The sequence below is a fragment of the Vidua macroura genome, chromosome 4, assembly GCF_024509145.1.
Source record: "Vidua macroura isolate BioBank_ID:100142 chromosome 4, ASM2450914v1, whole genome shotgun sequence".
NCBI classification, from domain to species: Eukaryota; Metazoa; Chordata; class Aves; order Passeriformes; family Viduidae; genus Vidua; species Vidua macroura.
The window spans coordinates 46,874,640-46,893,972 of NC_071574.1; the positions used below are offsets into that span (position 1 = coordinate 46,874,640).

General features: G+C 39.7%; 1 protein-coding gene across 1 annotated transcript in view; it reads right to left on the reverse strand.

The window, feature by feature from the left end:
• PDGFRA (platelet derived growth factor receptor alpha) overlaps nt 1–19,333 on the reverse strand; it is a 34,562-nt gene that overhangs the window by 3,682 nt on the left and 11,547 nt on the right. Inside the window, exons 4-22 of the mRNA XM_053975527.1 lie at nt 18,645–18,908; nt 17,820–17,950; nt 16,298–16,469; nt 16,006–16,195; nt 15,388–15,503; nt 14,789–14,915; nt 14,108–14,301; nt 13,565–13,659; nt 13,323–13,455; nt 9,154–9,258; nt 8,361–8,471; nt 7,475–7,628; nt 6,305–6,471; nt 5,013–5,128; nt 4,341–4,463; nt 3,647–3,758; nt 2,014–2,113; nt 1,787–1,892; nt 854–1,089 (exon numbers count right to left, since the gene is read on the reverse strand). Of these exons, the coding sequence (XP_053831502.1) occupies nt 854–1,089; nt 1,787–1,892; nt 2,014–2,113; nt 3,647–3,758; nt 4,341–4,463; nt 5,013–5,128; nt 6,305–6,471; nt 7,475–7,628; nt 8,361–8,471; nt 9,154–9,258; nt 13,323–13,455; nt 13,565–13,659; nt 14,108–14,301; nt 14,789–14,915; nt 15,388–15,503; nt 16,006–16,195; nt 16,298–16,469; nt 17,820–17,950; nt 18,645–18,908 (2,752 nt within the window). The remainder of the gene's footprint in view (nt 1–853; nt 1,090–1,786; nt 1,893–2,013; nt 2,114–3,646; nt 3,759–4,340; nt 4,464–5,012; nt 5,129–6,304; nt 6,472–7,474; nt 7,629–8,360; nt 8,472–9,153; nt 9,259–13,322; nt 13,456–13,564; nt 13,660–14,107; nt 14,302–14,788; nt 14,916–15,387; nt 15,504–16,005; nt 16,196–16,297; nt 16,470–17,819; nt 17,951–18,644; nt 18,909–19,333) is intronic.

Consider the following 19,333-nt stretch of genomic DNA (forward strand, 5'->3'; position numbering starts at 1 on the left):
TAGGTAAATCTGGGGAGGTCAATAACAATAAGATAGTAACAATGACAATAGATAATAAGATAATAATAAAAAAATAATTTAAAAAATCGTAAGATAATAACAGTAACAGACAGTAAGGTAAGGATAACAGAGAGAGATAATATGTCTTGATTTTGATAGTACTTTTAGGGACTTCTTTCTTCCCTCACTTGAATAAAGCACAAAAATAAAGAAAAAAAAAAAAGAAAAAAAAAGAAAAAAGGCATTTCTAGGTTTCTGAATCTATACACTATGAATTAAGGACTGAATTAAACCTGCACCATTCACAACTGGGGTCAGGCAGTGTTGTGTTGTAGTGGCATTGGTCATGCAAATTGACAAGATTGACAAGAAAGAAGTAAAAAGTTCTGGACACCCTGCTTTCATAGAAAACTAGAAGATATATGGACATAGAACATAGAAGATATTATCAACTACTCCCAGACTTTAGAATTTGTCTCATACAAACAAATCAGTCCTTTGAGATCTCATATGAAGTGCCAAGGAGCCAAGATGTGTCCAAAATGTGCCCACAGATCCACCAGGCACCCACTGTGACTTGACCAAGCTATTAAAGGAGTCCCAAAAACACACAGAAGCACCCTACCAGCAGTCGCCTTACCCTGGCAACCACAAAACAGGCAAAATTAACTTTTCCCCATTGAAAACACTGTGGCCAGTCATACTACCATATTTATATGTGTCTCCCCCAATAAGTAGTTTCAACAGAGCTAAGGAAACCATTTGCAGAGTACAATGCTGTAAAGTGTTTGGACATTGCCAAACATGATCCCAAATGGTGACTATGGGCTAAGGGATCTGGAACTGCACCTACCTGTGTCTGTTTCTTTTGCCAAGTTCATCTTCAGAAACAGGGTCAATGTCAGGCAGGGGAATGATGTATCCACTGTCAGCACTCAGCCTCTGCTCATCAAATCCACTCTCCCTGTCCTTTAGCTTGTCTTCATTCTTGTAAGTTACACCAATGTAAGCATTGTCACAGTCCCCTCTCATGCGTGTGACAGCTGGGTGATCACTTTTCAGGAAGTCCAGGTGAATCTTCTCATAGCTCTGAAAATATTCATTTCAACCCCTCATTAGATGCTATTCACTAAGGCTGCCTTTCTTCAGATGGGCAGCTGTGATTCATTAGCATAGCAAATATTGTGTCCTATGAGCCAGCAACACTGGATAGAGAAGTCCAGAAGCTTCAATTGCTTTGTAGGGAGAAGTGACACATAAGTTTTAGATGATGCAGGAGCAAAGCTTTGTGGCAGCTCAAAGCAGACAAATAGATGTGAAAGAAGGGCAGGGAGAAGGGAGTTAAGGTATGTGGGAAAAATGAAACACTGAATGATGGGGAAGGCACAACTTGTCCAGAGCTATCAGAAGTGTGAGGGGAAAACTTGCTGGTGTCAGGGTCCAAAGAAGGAGACAGGGAGATTATACACATGGGCCAAGAACTCCCTTTTATATAATTATTTAATCCCATGAAAATATATAGAACTAGTTCTCCAGTAGAAAAATTGAGTTGTTAGGATTTAATTAGACATAAAGGGTTCTGCTTCCCAGTTAATACTGCAGAACTGCTTGTCTCAGCAAGTTTGACTGAAGAAACCGAACATGCAATGTTCCCATGCTAATCACATAATTCACGTAGGTTAGAATGTGTCAGTTCAGTGCTCATGGCTCTCATGGCTGGGACAATGCTTATAATTCCCTCTGAAGCAGTATACAGGAAACACAGAGAAAATTACAAAGAGCAAACCTTTTTGTACTCTCCAGGCAACAAGCTCTCCACAATTTCACTCAAATGGTAGAAAGAAGGTCTTTTCTCTGGTTCACTGTTCCAGCATTTCACCATAATCTCATACCTGCAGATAAGAAGGAAACCAGTTTAATGAGCTGGTAGAGGAACATAACTGATCAAACAGAAACTAAAGCCAAAATTCTCTGGAGACTGGACAGGTGTGGAAAAGCCACATGCACACATACACTTCATTGGTAGCATGATCAGGTTTGGCCATTCGATATCCACTCTTGATCTTATTGTAGAAAGTAGAATCGACCATCATGCCAGGATACGGTGTGCCACCTGCAGATGAAAGAGAAGCAGAACTATTACTCTGTACTTAACTACCCATGCAGAGTTCCCAAATACTGTCTTCTTGTTGATGTCTTGAAGTGTTAACACTGTAATTTAGCATGACATCAGAATGATTCTTTCCTAGCCAGTGTTTCACAACAGACCTACAGTCTAGATGACATTAAGCCCTCATTTGAAACACTGGCTAGGAAAGATTGAAGTAGGTACTAGTATGACACCTGGATCAGGTCATCAGTCTGCATTTGGCATGGGCTGTCAAAAAGGTTTGGACTTGGCCCAAGCTAACACAGTGAACTGATAATTTGGGGCTGCAGCACAAAGGCATCATTGCACTCATGCTCAGTTGTTGCTGATGTGTAAAAGAGTAATTCAAGCTGAAGTCAACATGATGGCAAGATGTAATAACTGACCTTCTCAACAAACACTCCTGAGGATATGTTTTGCTTTCCAAAGAAGAACAGTTTTCTCAGATGGATGAGGCATACTATACTATTACTTCAGAAACCTCTGCCCTTTCAAAAGCAGGATTTTCACCTAAAATTGAGTTTCAGAACCTTCTTTACAGGTAGTAAAGAAGTGAAGTGTAGTGCTTTAGTTCCTGAGCTGTCCAATGCCTCCCAGGGATATCAGGGAATGGCTATTTACAGGATCCTATGATGCCCAGAGATTACAGGAATCAATACCATAAATAGTGGTGCAACTGTTGTTTTCTGAGAAGCAGCTATGTGACAACTTATTCTAGCAAATAACATTAGACTTGGGGTTGCCATGGGGCAGCAGTAGATACCACACAGGCATGAGTAATTCTGCTGGCAGTAAATCTGGGCAATGCAGGCTCGCTGAAGTGGGCCATCCACCCGTCCAGGAAGCTAATTAATGAGGCTGAGGAGAGAGCCAGACTGTTCCCAGCTGGGAACTGTACATGGTCTGTAACTGCTATATATTGTCATAACCACTTTACACTGCCATAAACCAACTGTGTGAACAGTGTTGACCTGGAAATGAGAAATCAGTGTCCCAGAAGATTGACATTTATTTTCATTCTGTAATGGGACTAAGACAGGCTCTTTTGAAACGTGTATGAAGAGGCTGTTCCAAAGCAGCTGCTGAGCTGGGCTGCAGCCCCAGGCATCCCATTGCAAGGGAGAAACATGTTCCTTCTCATATTAGACAGAAAATCAATCCTGTTGTGGCACACCAATACTTTCCACAAAAGATTTTCACACAGTTCTTTTAGTTTTACAGAAAAAAAAAAGTGTATTGCAAAAACAAACAAAAAAACCAACAAAACTCCCAAACAAATGAACAAAAAAATCCATACCAAAACTAAAGAGAACTTTGGGAGAGTACAGAATTTCACTTCACACCTAACACTGGAATCTGACATCCCATACAGAAGAACAACTAACAGTGGATTTCATGCATATATTTTTTATATGCAGAATTTAAATACTTCATGTAAAACAGTTTGAATTGAAAAAGCTTAATCACTACACATAGGAAAATATTTACAGAACATACCAAGAGAAAATATTTCCCACAGCAGAATGCCATAAGACCAGACATCACTTAATGTTGTGTACAGGTTGTCAAAAATACTTTCAGGTGCCATCCATTTTACTGGGAGGAAAGTCTGTAATAAAAAGAACAAAAGCCCAAAAACACAGATTAGTCATTAAATAAATTATTACTATTGCAATTGTTGTTTGATAGCCAGGAATAACATCTCTCTATAAGAAAAGTTGAATTAACCTTGCTAGTGTTTATTTTTAATTCAATTTAATACAGAGGTATCAGGATTATAAGCAATGCTACTTGTTGCTCCCAACAAAAACTAGCTAAATCATAGCTGTATTCATTTCATTACTGGCAAATGACCAGGTAGCAAATGATTGAAGGTATGATGCAAAATCTGGCACTGCTGACCTAGGTCAGAATATTTCATGGTTTGACAGTTCCTTAATGATTTATCCAGTCACAAAACCTGCCAGTTAAAAATGCCAGACTGTGAAGTACTAAATGTGTACTTTTTAGCTTTAAAACAGAGTTATAAAAGTTGCAGGAATTAATGATCTGAAGATAAATTGTTCTGAGGAGCATTCATCCCAATGGTCAATTACTGTAACCAACACTGAATGGCAAGAACATGAAATAACATTTAAAACTGACAATTTTCATTTCAGTTGAAGCAGAGCTCCAGAGATTAAGTACATACACTGCCCTTGGAGACATAATTGGAATCATGCATGATGTCTCTAGCCAGCCCAAAGTCACAGATCTTCACAATTTTTCCTTGAGCCAGGAGGACATTCCGAGCGGCCAAGTCACGGTGCACACACTGTGTGGAGAGAAATGAAGTTGTTCAAGTACGTGCTTTTTCCATGAGGACCACTGCCCTTACAAAAGGATTGGCTTTCTAGGCACAGTCCTAACAAGACCTTCTACTGCACAAGCACCTTCTAGCAGGGGCAAGGAGGCACCAGGCTTCAGGACCAGCAAGGTCTTACATAGATGCATCTTAGGGGAGGGGAGGCAAAAGTGTGCTCACCCTTTCCCATTCTACCCATCATGTACTAATGATATGCTCGTGCTTCTGACCATGCTGGTCCATTTGTGACTGCATGGACCCTTCACCCAGACCCTGCTTTGATCCTCCACCATCTCTGGCACCCTGACTCCAACAATGTCACAGGATGAAAACAAGTGACTGCTGCTTTGTTTTTTTCCAGCCATGGTGATCTCCATTTCCAGGTAAGTGAGAAAGCTGTCTATATCTCCAAAAAGAATACTACATTGTGTCATATGCTCAAAATCTAAATTTAAAACCATAGCTGCAGAAGACATTTTTACACATTATTCCATTTTGCTTACTTTTTTATTTACTTACATTCTTAGAAGCCAAGAATTCCATTCCCCGTGCAACCTGATAGGTGAAGCTCAGCAAATCCAGTAGGCTGAGGCCCTCTGAACCGTCGTCTGAAAGAAGGTTTTTGACTTCTGATTCTATTGAAAAAAAGAAGAAAAATGTGGTTTTGCTGTGGAGTGTGAAAGAAGCATCCATCTTCCCCTACCTATCATGATTCTGAGCTGATAATTTTAGCAGAGTTCCATGACCAAAACAGTCTTTTCATAGTAACTATTGCCACTTTTAATGTCTGCATCAGTCACTGAAACAACCTGCATTTTTGAAAACAGCCAGTATTAAATAACAGGTTTGGGTTTTCTCCTCTCTGTAATTTTTTCCCCTGAGAACAGTAGGGAAAAGTAAAGTGAGAAAGAACAGTTACTGGACATTACTGGACTGTTACACATATTGTTTACTTGTTGTGTGGTACAAAAATATTTGTTTAGAGGTAATACCTTCATTAGGGTTTTGTGCATGCATGTACATTCTTATCCATTTACTTTTGCTGAACACTGTTGTTTCCCAGGAAGTATTCACTGGGACTAATCCAATATCAACAAAAAGGGTCAGGACTTCTATGGCAACAGTTCTTATTTCTTTTATGAAAATGCCAGAAAAAAACCCAGTCAAAATTCAGTGATTCATTTTCCCTGACTGTCCTAGAGCATGAGTACATAAGTCTGCCATGTAAATCTGGGACTGGATATGGTTCAGTTTCTGAGGCCTGGATGCAGAAGTGGTGGTGTCTGTTTTTAAACAAAAGCATATTTGGTTTCTGAGAACAGGGACAGGGAATAGGATGCATTCACTATCTTCATTACATAATCCAGGAAAGTATTTGGGAGTGTTCTGCATTTGGTAAGTGTCAGTTAATGTGAAATGTAAGTGGAAACAGTACAATATAAGCTACTATTATTATTGGTCATTGCTATTGCTCAAAATCCTTCAAACTACAAGACTGATAAAATCACTGCCTCCAAAGAGTGCCTACAGCCCCTTTGCAGAGCACAACTACCCAGTGCTTCAGCACAGAAACTAATATACAATAGGACCCCTTCTGCTCCAGCAACTCCTCCCTCTCCTAGCCCCAGAGCAGAGTGGAAGAACACAATCACAAGCTTTGAGCTTACAGCTTATTCTCACACTCTTGCTGAACAGAGCTAAGCAGTTTGTGTCCATTTAGAGGACAAAAATTAGACACGTGTTTACACAAGAATCATTTGTATTAATGATTAATTTGTATTAATGATATAAGCAGAAGGGACATACATTACCTGACATGGATTTCTTCTTATATGAAGCAGGCCGATCATACACAGATCTCTGAATATCAGAGTATTTAGAGCCCTCCTTCCTTTCCAGCATTGGCACATACTGAGTGGTATCAGCTTGCTTCATGTCCATGTATTCTCCAGTGTTTTCAAATGATAGTATCACATAACTGGAATTGGAAAAAAATACAAGTGTATCAGGTAGTGACTCCCCTGTCAGAGCATGGGCACATCTAACCATTCATTTAAGGTGTACCATTGTATTGAGGTGAAATTCAGCAGCTGGATTCTTGTTAGGGTATATATATATATAAAGATCATTACCATATATCATATGCATAACATAACCGTCATTTATTAATACATGTTACTGTGTATTACTGTAGTCAAATGCTTCAAACTTAGGCTTTTGCCAACAGTCAGGTATGTAATCATGCCTTATTTCTCAAAATCCCACTGAACTCAAGTATCACTGCCTAGGGCTTTTAGCTCAAGGTATTCCAAATGATAGGTGTAATTTATTCACCCAGACAGTTTGCATCAAATCCAGTCCTGCTGAACAAACCCATGCCCAGATGAATAGTACTGGCTTTACTCAGCTACCAAGGCAGTTGATCTATTTCTCTGAGTGATTTTTTGAATGAATCTCTGTTCACCTTTTAAATCCTGGCTCATTTTATGGCATTACATTATTACTGAATGTACAATGACAAACTTCCTCAACCACCATCCAGAAAAAGTTCTGGGATGAACATTAACCATTTGGACACTATTGAGACTGGCTAAGCCATTGGTAGATAAATGAGAGAACTTGAATTTGGAGAACAAGCTCTGCCAGGTTATTGAAGGGAAGGAGTTTTAAACACTGGAAATTCCCCAAGCATGGAAACAAGGAGACAGGTAGATGCACTTGGATATCTATGGAGAAACCACAGGGGTCCTCAGACTGCAGGCATGTCTACATGCAGGAAATACAAATCTAAGACACATGTCAGGGAGATTGAATAAAAACTGTTGAAACCTTCCCAGACTTATGAAATGTGACAAATAAAAGTCTAATGAGAAAAATTAGGGAGGAGTTTAAACCAATGAATGAGAGTAATGCAAGGGTTTATAATGGCTTAAATCCTTAAGTCGCAGGTCACTGATTTCCTTTTTTCATTTCTTTCCCACCTTCTTGTGCTTTCATCAGCGGGGTTCATCCCAAAGATATCCAAATCTTTTTTAGGCTTTTCTGGGTGTCGGTTCAGGAAATTGTCCCTATTCTTATGCAGGTAGTTCACCAAATCGCCATAAAAACAATATTCGGTAATGATGTAAATAGGACCTGTTAAAAGAAAGTAAAATTATGCATTGATGAGTGGGGTTTTTGAAAAATAGAAACAAATACAAAAAGACTCCAAAATTATTAGAAAATAGAGTTGTAAGTTAATGCATTTCTATCCACTAAGTTATGACTGCAATTGTTACCAAATATCAATAAGCTTTCTGAAAATCTATATTTATTTATATTTATTGGTAAGTCCTTTACTTGAAACCTGTGTTGGTGCCTGGAAATAGAACACAAACTTTTCCAAACAACATTAGAATGATAATATAAAAGCCTTCAGGTACACAGTATGGCAAAAAAAAAAAAAAAAGTGCTCCAAATTAAATTTGTACAGTTTTATAAAATAGGGCAATTAGAATATCTAGTCAATATTGTCCAATTAGAGGAGCAGGTAACCTCCACCCTGGGTTCTGCCCCATTGGAGCTCTCCCCCTGATTTCCTACTCTGTCTTTATTGTGACTATGATTATGTGGTGCAAAATAAAAGGTCCTCAGTAAACTAACAGGCAAGACTAGGTAAAGTTTGAGGAATGCATCAATAAACATTTGTTCATTGTGGGAAAGAAAGCTGGAAAAGTACTAGAAGTTACACCTAGGCATTTAACAGTCTACAAAGCTACAAATGCATGGAGATTACATAAAAAGCTAAAAATATTTAGGCATCAATGTGCTTGTTAAATACTGAATGATGACCCCCCAGCAAACCTCTATTTTGTCAGCCAAACCCACCTGATTTTGTACAAGCTCCAAGCAGATTCACAATATTCAAGTGGGGGCCAAGATGTGTCATTATCTTCAGTTCAGACATGAGTGCCTGTTTTTCACTGGATCTAGCTGTAGCTGTAGGAAAAAAAAAAACCACATTAGCCACCCAGTGGGAGCAGTCACCTTTTTTCATATTAACAAAAAATTTCTCCTTGCTTGCCTCATTGGAGCATTGCTGCCACTGTATCCTTTTTACTTGATATGTGTCTTTCTTAAGACTTGGAGAGGAGCCATAAATGATTAATAAGGGACTCACTTGATGCAGCTCAGTAGCTGACTGAGTCTGTTTGTCGCTCTCCAGAGGTGTAGTGGATTGCCCACATGGCACAGAAGCACTCTACAAGCTGCTCATTCAACACAAGCAAGTTCCCCATGGTTCCTACAGAATCACTGCATCAGGCTCTCAGTTCTCATGAACCAGGAAATCTTCAGTGAACTTATACAAGAGCTGCCTGTTTCCCCTCGTTGTGTAGCCCTCATTTGTTCAAAGGCATTCATGGTTACTTTATCTTTCTCAGTATTTGTTGAGTTATTGTAGCTGTTCAGCTAAACCTAAACTTTGGATGTTTTCAAAAGCCTGGGTACCTTCAGGCTTGAAATGCCATCAAGCAATCTAACACATAATTTTAAAATCCCGTCATTTCACCATTCCTTTTCAACTTCAGATATGAGGAATTAATTTAAAACAGACAATGTTTGAATAACCCTGTGGGAACCTGCCCTACCTGGCTTGGGAAATGGAACCATGACAACTTACGTTTCAGCATTTTCACAGCTACTTTCATCACCGGTTGAGAGCGACTCAATCCATATGCAGTCCCTTCAACTACTTTTCCAAATGCACCCGAACCAAGGATCCGACCTGAACACAAAAGAGAGCATTATTTATTTCAGAAAGTAACAACAATTCAGCTCCTTTCCTATCTCCATTCCTCTACAAGTTGATTCTTTTGTGGAAAGGGCACATTCTCTTAGCCAGACCACCAGTATTATTGATATTATTGATTTTTTTTTTAGCAGAAAAAGCAGATATGAAGTGCTATCATTAAGTACCATTCTTAAAAAGATACAAGTAAACATCAACAGCACACCTGCACCTGGAAGCTCAGCTCATTCAAATTCATCCCTTCCTGTGCTCTGCCATCTTCACTTTATCCTCTCACAGCATGGATTGTCCTAGGCTTAAGCTGACCCCTCTGCCTCAGTCAGCACCTAATTAAAATACAGGCATGTCCCTGACTTACAAATCTGAATTGGGTCTCTCTGCTGGAGTTCTGGTCTATTATATAATGCTGGATACATCCAGCACTAAAATGGACTAAAGCACATCAACAGCACATTCAGAAACAGACAGGCAGCACCATTTCAGATCTGCAAGAAGCTGAAATACATGTTGATCACATATGAGGGGAAACTTCTCTGAAGTTTAATGTACAAGTGTGTTTCATCTGCTGGAATAAATTGTATTGCAAATTTCCAAGCGCTTTAATGAAACAGCTAATGTTTATAGGCCCTTTACTCTTCCCACAAAGCAATTTAGACAAAAATTTCAGATTAATATATCCTGTTTTCTAATATGGATACAGTCTCCAGAAGAATTTTGTACAGATTGAGATTTTAGAGAAATATGAACTGCACAAACATACTCCAAAATGCTGTATTTCATAGCTTCTGCAATGAAAACCAAGTTCATCAAGGGAACACTGAGTGAACAAACCTGTATATGAGGTCCAGATGCCAGAATATAATCACATACCTGACAAGCTGTTGCTTTGGTTTTATGTTACTTTTTAACTTTAAGCACAGAAAGAATAGGTAGTAACTTTTACTATGGAGATACACAGCATTTTGTCTTTGACATTCGTTTGCAGTTTGAACTTATCACCTTTTACACTTCTGAAGGTGTTATCTGGCATGCAATGCCATATGTTCCTCTTATCCTCTAGCTACTGCCCCCACTTTTATTGTACACATGCTTTTGAAAGAAAATTTCTGACCAAACAATATCTACATCATTAACGAGCACAAGAAATGGTTAAAGAATGCTTAGCTGAGTTAACACTGGTGAATCTCTCCAAGATTGTGACAGCATAGTTGGTCATGCACACAGAAGCTATGTGATTTCTTTTCAAGATTCCTGTGCTCCAAAGGTTATCCTTCCCAATCAGGATGTGAGAAAGCTTCACACTAAATTTTAGACTAATTCAAACAACCTGAGTTTGAAATTTGGCCCCTGAAACTTTTCAGACTGAAGGTCTGGGAGCCATATGGCAGGATGCAACCCTTCAGAATGTGATGGCATTTGCTGATGCTCCTTGATCTTCTTGTCTTCACAAGCCAATTCTTCCCCAAAACCATATTGTCAGCTGAGCACAAGGCACACATCTCCCTCTCCATCACCTCCACTGGGCTGGGCTGCATGTGGAGACAGTGAGAGCACTTCCGGAATGGCAGGGAGCCATCACTGCTATTTCCCCTTTTCAACCTTCTCTGCAGATGTAGCCCAAGCCCCATGTCTTTTGCATTTGAAATCTGGAGCAAGGTGGGAGCTAACTGCCCAAGAACTGGAAGCATCTGTAATGCCATCATATTCTTGGTGAGTGCTTCATTGAAGCTCAAAATTAGAGTGCGAGTTTACTTTTCAGTATAAAGGCACTGCTGCGATCTGCTCGCTGAAGGAGCAGTGCTGCTTCACCTCCACAGAGGGACTGTGCAGACACAGCAGCAGCTCAAGGTTCCTCAAACTAGTGGAGGAACAGCAGCTAATTCAGCCTCTGTACCCGTTCACAGAGCTTATCTGCTGGGCCTGCCAGAGAGGTGTTGCTTTTCTGCTCAGAGGACACAAGGGTGGCATGTGTGAATTTGTTCCAGATGCAGCCATCTCAGCTGGATGCTTCTTTTTCTAAAATTGGCCTGGGATAATCAACCCACCCCAAATGAAAGCATAAGTCTCTTGGTCTATGTTAAAAGCCAAACAAGTGTCAAGCTTTATAATCTACATCCAGTTTCTAGACTCATGAAATTAGGTACCACATCTCTGAATGTTGTGTGACCTGAATCTTAACTTGCCTTTTTCAAATAGGCACAGGTTAGATTCCACGTCAGACTAGCATTTCATTTTATTAAGGTCACCTGGACAAATAAGTGGCTTGCTGGGAAGTGATGAGAGCAATTCTGCTGTCTCTGTGTAGCCACCCTGGTATCCTGAGCAGCAGCACTCGGACCCCATGCCTCAAAAGGCACTGCTCTCAGCTCTGTCAGCCAGATGAGGAGGTCCAGGTCCTGTTGGGACCTTGTTAATTCTCAGCAGAACCAGGAGAAGGCAGTGGTGTTCAAACAGCTCATGGCATTACTGCATTGTTCCTTCTGATATGCATCTCCTGGACTTGCACTGGCTCGTGAGCCGTTTAAAGAGCAGTGCACTGCATATACTGTGGCTCAGTGACTGCAAAGGGACATTTGCAGTGTAACCCAAATTTATCAATTGAAGCTCCATCCAGCCAATGTTCAGAGTTGGCATTTAACACAGCACTGCACTCCAGGCACTACTGGATAGAAAAAACAAAAAAATGCCAGCTGGCTTACACAGCTAGGATGGGAAATACTCATCTGACAGAGCCAAAATGGGTTTGTTACCTGCTTCAGACCCTCGTTGAACTAAAGGTGTAATTGCTTTGCTGTCATCTCCCACTTAGATAAGAGAAAATCCACACAAATCAGAATTGTCAGCCCCAGAAACAAAAGAGGGTCCCCCCTCATCAGCAAGAATTTAATATGACAAAGGGGCCGGTGGGTGAGCATATCAAGTAGAGCAGTTGTGCAATCCATATTGACAGAAGAATATGGAGCATTGGGTTTTAAATTGACTATCTGAATACACTTGTAAACAAGAAGGCGTTGAAGCAGGCTGATGCTCATGAGTCCAAGGGAGACAAAATCACAGTGGTGGTCTTTAACAACTCAGATCTGACAAATCCTATTTAGGCATATAATTAAAGTCTGGGTTGTAATAAAATAATTCAATAAAACATTCACCCTCCTCTAGTCTTCAATTAGCAACATGAATTTAATTAAAGGATATTGTTCCTGAACTGGAAATTTTTCTCTTGCTTCTTTCAAGAATTAACTCTTTCTCTGTGATGGTGAAGAACTACACCAGGGGAGTATGTTTCTTGAAATACATCAAACAAAAGACACATTTCATCATCTTCTCCTGTGTTTTGCAATACAATTTGGTTCACAGATATCTCCAAGAGAGGGAAGCCTTGTGTGTTTAAAGCACTATCTTGACAGAGCATTAAAATTTTCTATAGTCATTACACTTTCAATTGATATAAATGAGAGGTTGGGCCAGCCTTGAGGAAATAATTACGACTGAATTATGTATGAATTATAATGAGGAATAGCAAAGGAAGAAAGCAGAAGGGGAAGGAAGAAAAAAGAAGGACAGTAGCCACAAAAATATGCAGTTACTCAGCACTGATATGTGCATGGCATGGATTAATAATTTTAAAAATATTTTTAATAAAACTACATAACTAGTTGCAGATTTTCTTGGTCTGTGCACATATGTATATAAATGTCTTGCAGACAAAAAATAATTATATACTTCTTACGTGGATGCCTTAGCAGAAATGGGGGTTGAAAAGGGTGTTTAACACTGAGAGACTCCCCTAAGCCACGTAGGGGTAGACACTGTGCACAGGAGAACTGGAACGCAGGCACAGGAGACACTAACACAAGGACCTCAGGGCTGATGCCACTGTAGAACAGGATCAGGAAGGAGAACTGATGAGAACAGACAGACAGAGACTCTGGACTTTGTGGCCATAACTTCCATTGCAGATCCTCCAGAGACCTCAGAATGGTCATTGAATGTCTTTCTCCCCAAAGAAGGGTGGGGCTAATCCCTTACAGAAAACTTACCAAGCACTAACCCATCTCGAGGAAACTCCCATCTGGAGTCGTAAGGCAATTGCATTGGGTCCACATAAATGTACTCGTGGCCATCAGGGCTGATAGACTCAATGACTCTCCATCTAATCTCATACCTTGGCTTCTGCAGAGCACATTGAATGCAAAACCAAGCATTAGTCCTGGACTTGACTTTAGAGCAGATCAAAACCCAGCAGTGCTCAGCGCCCAAACCGAAATACTTCTCTACATACCTGTTTCCATATGATGACCAGGACAATCAGGGAAATTATCACAATCACTAACAGCACTAAGACAGCAGCAGCTACTGTTAGCTCTGATCTCAAGGCTGTGGAGTAAAAAGATAGACCATATTTTCCTCGTGAGCCATGAGGAACATCACACACATAAAACACCCACCTCCCCCATCATTGCAGTTCCTGCAGAAATGGCAGGAGCAGCTCCTGAGGCTAGTGACTATAAAGTCTTTCCAAGCCCAGAGCTGCTTTGCCATCATGTTTCAAAACCAAATACAGATTGTCTAGAAGAATGTCCCATAGCCACTACTAATAAAATGATAAAATGAATTATGGAACCACATAATAAGCAAAAAAGCAGATGCACCATAAAGACCTGTAAAATGCCTCATCCTCAGAAAGACCGAGGTGAAAAAAAAATCCACTTTAATTTATTACCTACAACAATTCATATTTTTATCCATTAGGACTGAACTGGGGTGAGTTAGAGCAGGGTCAAACAGGCTGTTGTAATTGCACAGAAAGACAAAGCAAACTCACTGGGGGCCACAAGCTTCAGTTCTCGAGTAACAGCACCGAGGTCATTCCTTGCCACACATCGCACAGCCAGGGTTTCCTCTACCTTCTGGAAGGTCACCTGGCTTTCCACCATATTTTTCTCATCCAGGTGGGCTTCCATATGTATATCAGAGATATTGTTAGTCAAAAGGGTCCATGAGGTGTCATTGTTGCACCTGCAGAGAAGAATAATGGGGGAAATGGGCGTTCGGTGTAAGTATGGATAAATAAGAGTGAACAAGAATTACCTTTCCCTGCAAATTTCTTCTGACAACAACACATTTAAGGGCCAGAAGGATCTTTAGATTGCATCTCTGAAAAACCTGCACTTTTCTTCCTTCAAAATAAAAATAGTCCCTGAATGGAGGGACAGCCACTTCTCAAACTTCTTACTCAAACCTGGACTGTGAAATCCTTGGAGTCGGCTTACTGAACAGGGAGCTTTTATGAGAGAAAGCTGAATTGATGCATTGTTTTGTGTCCTATAGGATGTAAAAAGAAGGGCGCTGACAACCTCTCTTGAAATATAAAAAATATGCCTCTAAAAAGAAAGAAGAATTATCTTCTTTCTTGATGAGGAAAACATGGTACAGTAACTAATTATGTTAAGATAATTGAGGATACAGGTCATATTTCAGGTAAGAAAACACCTACTCCTCTTACTTTTTAATGTCCTTGCAAACCAGCCATTCCACATCAGGAAGTGGGGTCCCCTCTGCCAAGCATCTCACTGTCTGCCCTCCTGCAGAGCCATGGTGATCATCCACAAGGGCTGAGATCAGAGCTGGAACTGGGAAGGAGTCAGGAGTTTGTTAAAATATTTGTCAGTGCTTACAAAAAAAAACAGCTTCAAATTTCAAAGCAGGACAGGTGTTGTTTGGCCAACACCTTAGCAAGAGCTACAGATACAGACTCAACCAGGAGGTGCTTATCTCTTGCAGCAGAGTGGATTCTAGGCCAGAGCAATGAGAAGGAAGTGCTGCAGTTGTGCCACGTCTTCATGTCATGTTAAATGAGCTATCATCCCACTGTCAGCTGGAATAACTTAGCTGGGCGGATGAAGTTTCTTTTTGGCTCAAGGCCAGTGCAGAAGTGAAAGCCAGGATCAGGCTAGAAAAGCTCCAGAGACTAACACGCACTCCTCCACTCAGCCTGGTTCGTGCCTTTCATGGATCCATACTCCAGGCAATGCAGTGTGTAAGTGGATCAAGTCTTTGCTGTGTGCCATGAGTTCTGGTGGGCAAGGCTTTGGGGCTGCTTACCTTGTATTAGCAATGAGAAGGTGTATCTTTTAATCTCATCTTCATTTTCAGCAACCAAAGTATAGTATCCACTGTCTTCCTCCTTGGCCCGTATCAATTTTAAAATACTCTGAAACCTGCAGAAATGCAAGTTTTTGTTTGTATTTTTAAAGTAGGCATAAAAAAATCATTTTGGGGCAACATGTAATCTGGGTATGTTGTGATTATAACATTGAGACATTTAGCATTTCTAGCATGCCTTTAACTAAGTCATTACTCAAGTGGTAAATAACTATTAACATACAATTGAGAAAGAAGTGGCCTTAGTTACTTTCTGCAGGGGCCTGACAAAGCCCTGATTTTACTGGAAATAGCCAGAAACTATTGGTGTGGAGAAATGTTAAAGGGAGTGAAGAGGTTTCTTGCTCAGGAACCTTGAAGAGGTTGATGTTATGAAGGTAGTAAGAAGAAGTAAATTAGGCATTGCCCTTTAGAACAGAAAACAAATAAACTACTTCTAAATGCCACTGAGGAAGAAGCAACAAACTGAGGTGTAAAGAGTGAGCAGGAGTAGTGCCCAGTTTCCTGGGGGAGGAACTCAAGTCAGCATGGCAAAGTAAGGGTCAGAAAGTTTTTTACCTCGTTTCCTGGACTCTTCCTGAAGTAGTAACAATCTCTGTAAGATTTTCAATCAGAGTCACATTATCCTTCAACCAGTACATTTTTGGTGCTGGGTAAGCCTGCACATCAACAACAAAGTTTTTGACTTCATGCAGGTTGACAGCTTCCAGTGGGCTGAACTGAGGCTCCAGGTGAACAAAACCTTTGTCTGTAAATAAAAAAGCCTTGTGTAAACAACACTATGCAGCCTTTTTCAAGAATGGTGTTTTCCAATGTGTTAATAATTTTAGACACTAAAATCAGACTATACCATGAACTGTAATGGCTACTTTCTTATTTTCCTTAACCTCCTTGGTTGCATGCCGAGCGGTGCATTCATAATCCCCTGTGTCTTTCACTGATGCCTCAGGAATGGTCAGGGTGTAAACCAGCTTCTGTGATGGCACTTTGATATCATCAAGTTTTATCAGACCTTTTTCTTTCTGTAGTTTGGAGAAGGAAAAGAAAACCTTGCTTAAGTAACTGAGTTGAAAGCACATCACTGAGGATCTTTGATATTCCTGAAGTGAGAGCAAACATCTAAATTCTGTATGGCAGAAGACTTGTTTACTCAGATAAGGATGCCTTTTTCAGCCACAGCAGAAAAGCTGTGTCTATAAAAATACACCCTTTTGGGGGTAGGCACAGAAGGTTGAGGTTGAGAGCTCATATTTTGTTCACAATAAACAAAATACCTTTGAAAATTTGGGTAAGCAACTTGACAGAGAAATTTACTCTTTATGCACTACCTTTTCCTCAGATATAAAAGCCACTTGAGTCCCCTTTGTTCAATATCCATGAAGTAAGATGAATTTTTATCCCTTTCACCAGACAAAAAATAACCAGTTAATGGATCCTATGTTCTGCCTACTCTCAAAACAAGAATAATTTATTGACAAGGAGAAAACTCCTGAGAGTAAAGGGATGGTGAAAATGACAGACCATGTTATGTTTTGTACCAGCCCCATGAGGGGCTGGTACAAAAATATGCTGGGGCTAGTTTTCAAAGGTGGCATATAGCAGAGACTATACTGATGTGTAAGATGGAAAACAAGACAAAACTTGCTCAAATAATTTTTCCTCTTGGGCTCTTAACTTACTTAAATAAAAGGTGGGATTTGGAGTAGCAACTAGGTACACTACAATTACATCATTCCTTCAGCAACCAGACTTTTTACATGGGATACTCTGTAATTGCCTGGGACTGGCTCTAGCCAAGTTTCACTGAATAAAAGTTTTCACTGCAAAAGGATGTTAAACCAGTTTGAAAAATTTCAGGGTTCTACAAAAGTTTTAAGATTTTCTTACTAGCTGTTTCTCATTATTCAGTGACTGTAAGAATAATTTCAGTTTATATCTGCATAATGAAGAACACTTAAGATTATAGACTTGATTCTTCCTTGTTCTTTTTTATCCCCAAGAACCAGGATTTAAGAGATCTGTTTTAGAGGTCCAGACCTTAATTAGCAGAGCTCTACTCAGATGTCCAGCATACCTAGATCTTTCCATTCTCATATTTCTTTTTTTGCAGCAGCACAAGACCTGAGAAACAGCATTACTTCCTCAGCCATACCTCACCTTCTTCTCATGCTTTGCTTAGTTACTAACAGCAAATTTACCTTTTGGGACTGACTTTCTTTTATGGCAACCTAAAATTAAAAGAACTTACTTGGTTTTCTCTCCTCAGCAGTCCTCATTCAGATAAGAATATTTTACAGCTTCACTTGCTTGCCTAATAAATAACTACAAACATTGTGGGGGAAAAAAAAAAAAAAAAAGAAAGATATATTTACCACTTTCCCAGGATAATTCCACTGTAAATTAACCACCTCATTGTCAAAGACCACACAAGTAACTACGATGGTCTCGCCTGTTTTGTAGACCGTTTTAAGAGCTTCAATTTCAACAGGCAGCTGTGAAGTAGCTAAGAGAAGAGAGGGAGAGAGATCTCATTTAATTTTTAAAAGATTACAATTTTCACATGATGCAGTTTCAGAGGAAGATTTCCATTTCAATTTCTTTACTGAGGAATCACCTTGAAAATTCATTAAAATTACTGCTGATCTATACTAATATAAACAATTTGTATTTAAAGCATGAACTGCACAGGCAGTTCTATCCCACAAAGAAATGATCCACAAGTAAAATTTCAATTAGAGGTTCCTATCTCAAATCCCCCTGTAAAAAAGGCATTGGGTATAAAAGCAATTTCCCATTTTGCTAACCAGTGACTGTCTTTGAGAATTCCTTGATGGCCAGGAAAAATGTTTTCAAAATAATTAAATCATTATGTTTTACAGGCTACCCAGAATTCTACAATTCAAAGCCACTGGGAAACACCAGCCTTTTAAGTTGTCTTTCCACAAATAGATTGAAAATACATGGACTACAAAAATTTTTCATGCAATAATTTTGGAGAGAAGATAAAGTTAAGGACACCTTATTCTCATCAAAATTATAAGTAAACTTGCAACAAGTAACTGGCAGTACTGCCAGAGGAGCAAGGAGCTCATCATTGGAGAAGTATCTGAGATAACCCAGTGGTGCTGGTGCTCTTACAGTGTGAAGAAAGAACAGGAGCATTTTTTATTTTTTAAAAAATGAATAGAAATAAATACCTCTTATAATATAGATGAGGAACTCATCAGACTTGAACTCCACGCCTTTAACCATTGTTTTGCACGTGTATGAGCCTGCAGGAAAATTCCCTATGAAGCCTTGTTTGGTGTCATATAAAGCATGCACAGACTTGTCTAAATTGTTAACTAAAGTCACTTGAGCATCTGGGTCACTTGTCCGACAAGGGATAACTGCAGGATCACCTTCTTCTACTAGGATGAACTGGTCTTCTGGTATAGAAGGAACAAAAGGCATGTCTGGGTCTGTAAAAAAACAAGAAGTAATCTCACACTGTCTTGTTTGCAGCAAGTCCATGTCCAAAAATTGCATATCAGTGACCACTTATAGGTCATAAGCGAAACTTGCACAGTTCATTCTCCCAGTGTTTCAGATCTTGCAGCTAAAGTTTGCTAATTTCATGTGGTATCTCATTTTAGCTACTTGAATGAAATGTAGCTACTCACTTTAGCTACACGTAATGAAACATTTCTCTTAAGGACAAAACAGGAAAGGGCTTAGGTTCCTTTGTAACAATTCAGGATGCAAAATGAAAAAGACAAAAGATCCTCTCCCCAAAATGTTAAGTGTTGTTATTCACAACTCACATGATTTCAAGTTAGATGTTTTTCACCTTTTTTATTAGTAGCTGTCTCCTAACCAGTATATAAACAGGGGGTAAAATAAAAAT